Source organism: Poecilia formosa, unplaced genomic scaffold (genome assembly GCF_000485575.1).
Source record: "Poecilia formosa unplaced genomic scaffold, Poecilia_formosa-5.1.2 Scaffold94, whole genome shotgun sequence".
Classification (NCBI taxonomy): domain Eukaryota; kingdom Metazoa; phylum Chordata; class Actinopteri; order Cyprinodontiformes; family Poeciliidae; genus Poecilia; species Poecilia formosa.
The window spans coordinates 677,268-688,844 of NW_006800033.1; the positions used below are offsets into that span (position 1 = coordinate 677,268).

Genomic DNA, 11,577 nt, shown 5'->3' on the forward strand with positions numbered 1-11,577 from the left:
GTTAGTCTTCGAATATGGCATATAGTATTAATGGAGGACCCAAAGCAAATTTGGTTTAACATAACTAAAATGACCATGGACGTTTTAATTAAAAAAAATTCTGCCTATAGTACAAGACATTCAAGACTCTACAAGCCAATTTGCCAATGTGCTGTTGGCAAATTGGCTTAAAATTTGTATGTCGTTTCAAAATAAATGATCTCTCTATGAAATGAGCCCTGATGGAGGGTTGAAATCCGCCAATCGTGCGCCTCAGACGCATGGAAAGGCGTGTCTCGGATTGCGCTTAAAATTATGTCTGTGTGTGAACTGCAGAGTTCGCTTTGAATCTTCAGCCAGTTGATCGCCTTAAATCTTTCGGAGGAGTCTTTTCTTTTTTTGTATGTGTGTTTTGTTTGTTTTTTTGGGGGTTTTTTTGGGTTTTTTTTTAAAGAATGTTTTGAGATTTGAGATTCACACCGCAAGACTGCGCTGATTTTTGGCACCTGGAGAACGGAATTGGTGCCACACTGGAGCTTTCTGGTGCGCGCCGGAGGACGATCCACGGGGCAATGCAGAGAGGAGACAGAGCCTTTTGCTGAACGCATGTCCCCGCATGGCCTGAATACAAATAAAGCACAAGCAGCTGGTGTATAAGCTGCACCAGTCTCCAATTTACCCAATAAGCGTGTGATTGGTGTGGAGAGTCACCTCGCAGGAGCAGCAGCAGCAGCAGCAGTGCGCACTCTCCATTTGACGTGGATCTGCTCTCTGCCGGTGTTTCTTATAAAGCAGTAGTACCCCGCCGACTGAAACCAGTTTGAGGAGCTAAAAGTTTTTTTTTTTTTCATTATTATTATTTTGTATTCTTGCTTGCATCGACCTCCTCCGGCTCGGTACCAATGATGACTGAGAACAGTGAGATGGAGAGCGACTCGCAGCTCCAGCGCTCCCCAAACAACATGCCCATCCAGCCGATGACATCCAAGGCAAGTTGCGCAAATTCCTCAGTCGTTTATTATTCAGATGATGTATGTGACCTCTCGAAACGTGGAAAAAAGGACAAACACTTAAATTCAGTCAAAACTTTGCAAACTGTTCCCCCCATCCGATGGGAATTGGCTGAATAGTGACATTTGTTTGATCATGCTTTTTTTTTGTAGCGTCTTTTATTTGATTTTATTTTTTCAGAGCTGTTATAATTGATTATGAAATGGGGATGACAACATTTCACAAATGCAGTTGTATTCTTATGCCTGCGTCATTAGGCGTAATCTCCCACGTAACGTCTGATGTCACTTTCTCTCTTGTACGTTTCTTCAACACACACACGCGGTTCAATTTTTATTTATTTATTTATTCTTTTATAGGTATTTTAATTTTATATTCTTGGTACAAATAGCTAAAGAAGCTTTCAATGATAACCTTGAAAGCTTCTGCATGTGCATGACTACGTTTTTTTTTTTCTTTTTTTTGCTGAATAATTATCCAGTCTCTCACTTCTCACACAGGAATATGCACAAAGCGAAAGCTTTAAAAGTGCAGATTTTGACTTGAATATGCAGCTGGAGATCATTTTTTCCCCTCTACATAGGCCTACCTGTCAGGAGCCTGGACTCATTATAAAGTGCCTGTGATGCCATTTGAGTTGTTGACTCAACTGTTTAAACAAAGACGTGGAGCTGTGAAAGCTTTCCCTTGCCTGCTTTTTAATGGCAGAACACTGGCTCATTAGTTTGCTTCATGGACACAACTTTCCCTTGAGTGGAGTCTTTGTCTCCACCTCATGCCTCTTCCCGATGCCCACGCACAAACACTGCAGGCTGCACTTTTGAAGCAAAGTGACACTCCGAAGCAATGCAGTCAGACACTCCACTGGATGCTCTGTGCTGCATCTAAATATTTGATGTCCTCCGTGAGAAGCTGACATTGCTGCCAGCTAACTGTGCTCACTCCGGGGCGATCCGCTCTATATCCAACCTCCTCGCCAGCTGAGACCAAAGGAAATCATCGGTGATTCGACTCCAGGCAGAACCGATTGGTGTTCAGATGAGCTCAATGCCGGCTTTGGCTTAACTACGTTATATCTTTAATGACAAAGTCATGGATTTTGTTAAGTGTATCCATTCTTCACATTGATTAATGAGGCCTTGCCTGAATTCCACTGCTTTGTTTGAAATTCACTTTAATTCAGTGTAAAGTGGGAGATGAGTATTTATCCTCTGCAGACTTGTTCTGGTTTTGCATTTTGTCACACTTTAGCAAATTTTTAGTGTCAGATAAAGATAACCTAAATGAATAAAATAGCATTTTAAAAAGCGTATATCCAAGTTAATTTGGACCTAATTGAAAAAGTAATAACCCCATGAAATAACTGGTTGAAAACATTATTTTAATTTCTGTAACCAGCCACACCCAGGCCTGAGTATCAGCCTTGTGGGACCAGGAAATCACAGAATTAAGCCTGTCTGACAGCAGGTTTTGAAATGGCCTAGTTAAAGTTTGGACTTAAACTCATTGGAGGCACTGTTGCGTGATCTTAAGAAGGCAGGTGGTGCTCAAAAACCCACCAATATGGCTGAATTAAAACAATCCTGCAAAGAATTGTGGGTCAAAATTCTTTCATACTGATGTAAAATATTTCTTTCTACTCATTTATTTCTGCATAATAAATAAAGCCATAATTTAAAAAGTGGATTTTGCATTTACTATATTATCTTTGTCTGCTGTTAAATTTGCATGATAATCTGAACCTGCAAATTTAACCAAAAAAACAGCAAAAATGGAAGGAATCTTTGCAGAGGCAAATGCTTTTTTTTTTTTTTTACAGCTCTGCTTATAATAGCGAATGTCATCTCAAGGCACTAGTTGAAATTATTTCATCCTAATTTCATCCAGTTACGTAGACAAATTAAATTTGAATTATAATATAGTATATTCAGATTCATGCCAGCTATTAAAAAGTTATCAAAACGAGACCAACAGATTGACGAGTCATTCATGCTGCCGCAATCCCTCATCCTGACGAAATATGAAGTGACAGTGGGAGAGGGCAACTCCCTTTTCACAGAAAAAATGTCCAACAGAAACTGTCTCATTATTGGTGTTTTTCCTGCCAGTTCCAGTTTTTCCAAACCAGTTCCAGTGCTGATGTGGTGCTAGTGCGTGTTTTACGCCAGCTTTTTCAGTTTCTACCGCCAAAAACTCTGGCATGAGAACTGATAACCCTGGTGCTAGCTATCTTGGCTCCAACTTTGAGTAGGACCAGAGAGAAGAACCGCTATCATCAGCGGCTGAGGGCAGAGTCATGGACACCAAAAATTAAAATGTTATGAGCATCATATTTTAAAGTCCTGAGTAAGTTAAGACAAAAAACTAACAAAAAAAGTCCAAAACAAAAGCAGGAGATTGACTCTTGAGTAAAAATAAATAACCTAGCAGAGTTTAGATTGCAGTATTTATTCTTTTGTAACCTCATTTGAAGTGGATTGGCACTTCAGTTTAAATCTGTACCTACAAAATGGAGTTTATTGTGGAAAACTTGCAAATTATCTGTCAGGGTTGAAATAATATGCGTTGTTAAAGTCGCAGCCCCATGTCTATTTAAAACACCTAATCAGGAGCATTTCTGAAATATAAATCTCATCCACAGGAGGTAATTTTGAAGTAATCTAATCAGACTCAGACATGTGTCCGTGTCTTAATTGGACAGGAAAAGACTGGCAGAGAGAGGCTCCACTAGCAGATGCTCTGAGAAATCCACCAGCAGCAAATTCCAACATAGATGGATATCAAAAAAGACAAGAAAAAGAAAAAAAAAAATCAAGGACAGCTGTGTATGCTGCCAAAACGATTCAGAGGACAGTCAGAAAGTGTGGACTTTCTCTGCAGCATCCAACAATGTGCTGCCAACGTTGGCAGGAATGTGAGCACAGCAGCCAGTGATGTTGGTCCGTGTTGAGAGCTGTTTGGTCTCTCAGGGTACTTGATGCCATTTGAGCGTTTCATGAGAGGAGTGTGAGAACAGGTAAACCACTTTTCTCCTCATGTAAATAATACGCCTGGGAGTTTTTGACCACTGTCAACAACAATAGCAAATGTGTTTGCCCATTTCTCCAGTTGATTGGCCCATTGTTTTATTCTCAGCTTGCTCGCCAAATTACGATAATTTCACAAATTATCTAGTGTGCACTCTAGAATATTTATTCATTTTTTTTAAAAAAAATTCACACTGAGCACAGCCTTTCAGCACAGCTGGCTCGGTGGTAGAATATGGAGGACATTCACCATGTGTGAAAGTGACTATTGGTTACAATTCCAAATCTAAATTACATGAAATTGTAATTACAATCATTAAAATTAGACTTCTCTCTAGTGGCATTCAAAGTCTGTAGAAGATCACTTTACTCATAAGAAAATACATTGCTGGCACTGTATGTTTTCGTAAGGCTAACAAAGTTTTACAGCATCTAGAAATGGTGAAAGATGAAATATTAATTAAAGCACTTTGACTGTGACAAATCCCCTTCCAAAAATATTTAAACAACCCCAAATCGATATTAAACTACTTGAATTCATTTTCCATTAACTAAATTTTGTGAATAAATTGTATAATTTGCACAAATTGTTAATTGAAGTTAAGTTAGCAATCTTTTTACACACAAACTCCAATTTCATCTCACACACTTTCCATCTCTGTGTGTATGTGTGTGCATGAAAAATTGTTGCAGCATCGCTAACCCTTACATTCCTCCTGAGGGCTACCTTAAAGTTTGTTGCAAATTTCACAGCAACCCATCCAGTAGCTGCTGAGACATGACACTAAAGACCACAAACTTCTCTGTGCTGCCGGTGGAATTAAATTGGATTTTCTGGAAGCTCTAGGGACCAAAAACGCCTGCAGAACTCTGTTGGCTCCAAGGGAATCCAGAGACCTCATGAAGGTCTAGCTTTATTCTTTAAAAAAAAAAAAAAAAAAAGAGGGGAAGGAAACTTGCCCTACAACAGTGCAGTATTCAGTCATTCAGCTGAGGTGTTGCTAATGATCTACCTGCATCACACAGATGACTTCAGTTTCTGATCTCCAGAGTTTGCCACCGAATCAAACGGCTCTTTGAAAGGACGCTCTTTTAAGTTCCCTTCAGATCTCGTTAACGAACACTTCACTTCCTCCCCGGATGAAGTGACTACGACACTGAGTTTGACTGATGCAGGTGGTGAGTCAGGGAGGGCTGCAGCGTGATATCGCTGTGTCATGTGCCGACCTCGAGCGTGCTTTACATGTCACGTCGGCACATTTTCAATTTTCCGCATGCGTCATTCAACCTGGGGAATGTTTAGATAAAAAGAAAAAAAAAAACTAAGTGCATCGACTGAGCAGGTTAAGGTTAACTCAGCAGAGACAACTTGATGTGAAAGCTCAAAAACAGCACTGTGATCACATTTTCATAATCCTCTTTGGCAGCTGAAGGAGGCCAAGGTCTTTCTTAATTAATGATCGCACCTTCACTGCTGTGGTCGTTATTGATTTGACACTACAATAAAGGTGTGAGCCTCTGAAATATTGGAGTCTAGGTCAGAAGGGCAGAAAAGATACTTGGCGCTATCAGTTTCTCCTCCATTAAACATTCCTTGAAACGTCGATGGAGAGAGATTGCATGTGTGTGTGTGTGTGCGTGTGTGCGTGTGTGTGCGTGTGTGTGTGGTTCTGCGTGAATGAGCTTGATTGATCGCATGTGTACAAGCGTTTGTGATAGGAGAAGAACACTGGAGGCAGCCAGTGATTATGCATTGCTTATCTCATATTCATAGCAGGAATCTGCCATCTAGTCATGCATAATAACCAATTTTAGGACACGGAATGAGTCCACACACTGTTTTCTTCTGAAGGAAGCTTTTTTTTTTTTCTTTTTTTTTTTTATAATAGGTGAACGTTTGTAGAAACGTTGGTATGTTTTGGGTTTTGTGTTCACAGGTTGAAGTTAAAATTCTTTGTGTCCTACTTTAGAGATATAATTCCCTTTAATCTACATATTCTTCCACTGACCTAGAATTGGTGTGAGCCAGGAGACTGTCTTTCACAGCACATTTACACCAGAGTTGGTTTCTTAAGGCTGAAATATCCCCACTTAGAACAAGGTCGGACATGGTGATGTTGATCACGTATTTGACTGTGGCTGGTTAAAGGGAACTTTACTGCCTGTATACACTGATAAGAGGACTTTCTTATAAAAAGCACTTTGGACGTTATGCTGTTCTAATTGGATTAGGTGGAGGAGTATATCCGCTCCAGTGGTTCTTCTTTTCCCCCCCAATATATTCTGAACCACCACTTTTCTTCCAATGGCACAGAGAGGGATATTTCCACATTTTATAAGTGGAGATTGATATTTCGAAATATGAAATGAAGAAATTTGAAAACCGGGGGGTGAGAGCTTCAACATTCTCTAAAAGACGTTCAACCAGGCAACAAAAATTGACCGGTACGTCAACAGGGAAAGCATTTGTTTGTGCGCATTTAATGTTGCAGTTGCACATGAAAACTGTGTGAGAGTTAGTCGATTCAACATTCAATGAATAAAATGTGCCGCAGTTCAGAGATCTCTGAAAGCCGTCAGTATGTTGTGGAGAAAGGCTGTTTACGTCGGCACCTTCCTGATAGAATCAACACTTTATTGTTCAGTTGTGACCTCTAGACACATCCAGACATTCCATAAATATCTCGGTCTGAGCTCATTAAATTTTAACGGACGCTCATGTCTGTGTTCGGCAAAAGTCTTATTATTGATTTATGGATGTTCAGACTCTGCTGTCTTCTTGCAGAGCCTTGATTTTTGACATTTAGACTGAAAACATGTGAGTACTGTATGTGATTGGTGGTGGACTCATGCAGTTCTTGCAAGATGAGAACTTAGATTCCCTTCAGCATCAAGACTTTTTGTGACAGAAGAATAAAATAAAGGTATTTTTGTGGTGATTTTTATGCTTTTAGAAGCAACTACTGGACCACAAAATTATCTTACTGCTGGGATCGGCTCCACCACCGTAGGACCCTAAACCAGATGAAATGGCTATTAACGCATTGATTAATGATTTACTAATAAGAAGACCTGCCCCTAATGTTTTTTCCCCTTTCTTTTGGGAGCTATACACTGTCCAAACTCAGACTTCCTGTTTTTGAATGAGACATTCTAGATTCATTTATGTTAAAATTGCCTGCTTTCATTCATATTTATGTAAATTACACTGATTGCCAAGGGCAGGATTCTCAAACAAAGCAGACATGTATATGTATTTTTTTTTTTGTATTTGGAAATTTACTGAATGTAATTTCTCCCAGATCCATTGTGAGGCACGTCGCATACTGCAAATAGTTAACATCTCTACTTGTTCAGTTCGTTTGCACCACTAAATGTGGTCCTCAGATGAAAAATTGTACCAGGTGGAAAAGATGTGCAAAAAGTGGAACTAAATCCAGAAGCGGAGCAGTCCAAGTAAATCTGGGCTTTTGTTTCGTACAACAAAAGACTGGTTGATGCAGGAATTGTTGCTTTACAGATAAAAGTGCAGGAAACATTACTTTGTCATTTGTGGCTCTTTGACTTTGGCCACTGATTGTGTAAAAGATGGATGCGGTGTCTAAAAGTACTGTAAGGGGAAACATGCACCTTCCTAATGGCTCCGGCTCTAAATTGCATGCATTTGAAACCTCAGTTTCTCTTCTAAAATAAGACAAATTTGATGATTTCCCCCCTCTGGTATCATCAGCAAGAATCACCCTCTCTGGTTTCTGTGCCTGAAAACCTTTCTATTACTGGCTACATTCAAAAAGCTGACTTGATTTGTATGAAATCGAGTTACACGGCTTTGCCACAGCGACTTTATTCACGTGTTAAATGCCTCCTCTGAACCCATCTCTCTTCTTACCATGTGAGCTTCTCACCTGTCACAGAGATTCATGCGAGATGGTGCAGCGATGCCTCTCTTTGGAGCGTGAGGTCACTCTGGCTCGGACTCCATAGTAGGATCCGCTCACATAATGCTCAAATGAAGGGTAACGGGAAGGCTTTTTAGAGCTGCACACTGACAGTAATTGAGACATGTGCTTCAGCCGGAGCTGTTATGCTACCACTCGACTGCTCTGATTATGAGCTTGGCTCCAGCTGGAAATAGACAGAGTCAGAGAAAAAAAGTGCAATAAATAAAAATATTAAAGACTTAAAAAAAACATTGACTGATGGCTGGAAGGGAGTGATTTATTTACACCCACAGATTCTCTGTGGATTTTTGTGTATATAAATTAGATCCATTTGTCTGACAAAGTGCCTTGAGACGACTTTTATTGTGAATTAGCCCTTTATAGATCAACTGAATTGAATTAATTGTTTAAGCATCAATAATAAGGCTGGGGCAACAACGAGAGCAATCAGTAACAACCACTTTGAACAGACTTTGTTTCTGTTTTCTTTCAGTTGTTTGCATGAAAATGAAAATCAAATTATAACCAACAATGCACTGTAAGGGGGAAAAATCTGCAGTTTTTAATCACAAAGTGAAAAGAAATAAATTGAGATTGAAAGAGATTTTTTTTTTTTTTTAACAGACTTGGATAAATATGCAGATGGAAACACACACACAAATTAATGGACAGACATGAATAAATGAGTACCGTATTTTTTGGACTATAAGCCGCTACTTTTTTCCCACGCTTTGAACCATGCGGCCCGGTGCGGCTTTTCTGTGGGTCTTTCTTCAGCCGCCAGGGGGCTCTTTAGCAGGAAGTGAATCATTGGAAGTTAAAAGTGGAACTCAAAGAAGAAAGTGCTGATTTTCATTTAGAACAAGCACATGCTAGCAGCTGGCACATATGTACATGTGAATATGACACATCAAACGCATGCAATTCAAATGTATTTAGTCAAGAACAGCACATTAAACAATGTTTCATGATAAAAACAGAGCAACCATTGTAATGTACGTAGGTTTTCTAGTCACGGGCTAATTTGCAAACCCAGTCCTTGGTTGGACATTTGTTAAAAGACAGCGAAAATAAAATTAAGATTCATGTTACCTGAGTTACATGATGGTAACGAGGAGAAATCTTATTTTCCTATGAATTCACATTAAAAATACCTGGGTTAAATTTCAAAGTTTGAGCCACAAAGGGCCGCCAAGAGCAGCAAACCCTTAAGTGCAAACAGAGCTGTAGCGGTTCACGGCAAGCAGAGTATTCATCGGTTTAATCTAATGAGGTTATATTATCCAAATGAAATTATGCAGGAAACATATGGAGAGAGCAAATGCACTCACTCTTTAGTCTCTGTGCGTTTGCCTCCATGTGTCCCACACACAGATGCATACTCTTAAATAGACAAACTGTCTTCATATCTCATTACCAGACACACCGAGCTGCAAACAACATGTCCCCGTAAAGTGATTAAGTTTGGCACCGAGCAGAACGAGCGCAAACAGACGGCGCATCTGCGCACATAGCGTCTGCATTGCTCTGATTGCTCTGCTCTGTCTGTGTGTCCGTCTGTCTGTTTGAGTGTGTGTGGGTGCAACGCCACTCTTCCTCTTCAAGAGGACAGCTTCCTCGCTGACTGAAGCGGCATGTCAGTGCGCATCATGAGCATATGCGTGCAAAGCTGCGGGCAAATTCCTAGAAACGTCCATCCATCAATCAATGCCAAGCAGCTGCAGCTCATGTAGGATTTTTCTGTTTTTGTGGCTTTTGAAATACAGCAACAGCTAGTTATGTCTTTTTGTTCTGTTAGACCTTGTGCAAAGTTTTATATGGCATATTTCTTTTAAAATTACTTCAAAGGAGCAAGGGTTTGTTCTATTGTAAAATGGTATTAATCAATGTTTCTCCTTGGAGGTTCTTCATAGATGTTTTATTTAATATTTGTTTAGAACAATGAGGAAAGTGGAGGACAAAAGAAGATTGATTATTTGTTTTTAAATTATGTGGTTTAGGAACCAGAATCAAAAGACTGAAAACCAAAACGTAATAATCTATCAACTGCTGCAGGTCTTTTCAACTTTTAGTGAATTACTGTAAATGTTAGTAAAAGATGTAAAAGAAAAAAAATAATGTAATCAGAATGTATTTATGACAAGCTGGTTGGAACAAAGTGCCAAAAGATGTGACTTAAAACTGGTTCTTTTTAATTTTTTTTCTTAAAACAAGTGAAGGAAGCGGTGAAAGTCCTAAAAAAACACAACCCATTTGGCACCAATTCAAAACTTTTTAGGAATATTTTGCTAAGTGAGGGTTTAGGAAAGACTTTTACACAACACAGTTTTACGGTAATGTTTTGATTTAGCCTCAGTGCAAACCTTTTATGTCATCAGTTGTACCAGCGGCATCACTTGGACATGCTGTTAACACATGATAACACTGCGTAAACCCATTTCGTTTAATGACGGCGCCTCCCTTTGACCACTACTGAAGAAAAACCATTTACACGCAGCAGAGTTCAATATATAACAGCAGGTGGTCATAAAGAGAATTGGCTTATCTTGTTTAACCATGAACCAATCGTATGAGGAACACTTTGTCTCACTTAGGAGAACTTTGAAACTTCGCTATTAATATTTTATTCACATGAGGTAATATTGCGCGCAATGAGTCACCCCATTTCCCCAATGAGAACTGGTGCGAGCGCGGCGTTTTGTTTATGGATGCTGGGATATTGCTTGTGCTGTCCTGAGGGTGCATTCAGCATGTGTTATTGCCTCCTGCTCAGCTCGTGTTTTACCCTCTGTTTTCCTTCCTGTCTTCGTCAATGTGTGCAGCTCCAGAGATTGAAACGCTCGCTGTCCTTCAAGACCATGATGCGCAGCAAGAGTGTGGAGAACTTCTTTCAGAGGTCCTACAGCGACGCTCGCCTGCCCGCCGACTTTATCACTGACCCACCACCGCCTTCTCCCCCACTGCCACCAGGCTCCCCTCTCGTTGGCGAACGCTCACCCTCCATTTCACCGTCTCTTAGCCCCAACCCCTCCATCTGTTCCCACTCACCGTCTCTCAGCCTTTCTCCATCACTGCCTGCAAAGCCTCCCCGAGCTCAGATTAACCACTGTTTTCAGGACCACATCTTTCGGAAGCCCACCAACTGCCAGCACTGCAAGCACATGATAGTGGGTAAGGTGCAAAAGCTGTTCCCACAAGATTACACGATTCCATGTCGCTATATTTGGCACAGACTGATGATCATTTGGGGCAGGGGGTGTAGGAATGTATGTTCAACAGTTCACTTTGAGGTTAAAATGAACATTGAGAAACGAAACTGGTCTTTCTGCTTTGTGTATTCAGGTCAGTGGCATCACAAGAGGTAAAAGGGAAGTTGATCAGCAGGCATTAGCAAACAATTTTGAAAAAAAATTCATATGTTTTGTGCAGCTTTTGAGTTACATTCCAGTTTGACCTGAACCTCTTTCGCAAACCTCATCCATGAGTTTTATTGTTGCAAAATTTTACTTAAATCCAGGCAGCGTTCTAATATACACACATATATATAAAAACCCAAACTGGAGCAGTGGCTCAAACAGATCCCAGGAACAACATCAGACATCTCAGTCCAGAAATGTGCA

General features: G+C 40.2%; 1 protein-coding gene across 1 annotated transcript; it reads left to right on the plus strand.

Moving 5' to 3' along the window:
- Positions 1 to 260: 260 nt before the first annotated feature.
- On the plus strand, positions 261 to 11,489 carry LOC103142257 (SH3 and cysteine-rich domain-containing protein 2-like). Its single transcript, XM_016674332.1, has 2 exons — positions 261 to 968; positions 10,780 to 11,489. The coding sequence occupies exons 1-2, from the start codon at positions 882 to 884 to the stop codon at positions 11,320 to 11,322; spliced, it is 630 nt and encodes a 209-aa protein (XP_016529818.1). The 5' UTR covers positions 261 to 881; the 3' UTR covers positions 11,323 to 11,489.
- The last annotated feature ends 88 nt before the right edge of the window (positions 11,490 to 11,577 follow it).

Excerpts from the sequence above, each read along its gene's own strand:
- LOC103142257 (XM_016674332.1), top strand. The coding sequence starts at position 882 with ATGATGACTGAGAACAGTGAGATGGAGAGCGACTCGCAGCTCCAGCGC. Across the intron at positions 969-10,779 it reads TCCAGCCGATGACATCCAAG|CTCCAGAGATTGAAACGCTC; the intron begins GCAAGTTGCGCA and ends CAATGTGTGCAG.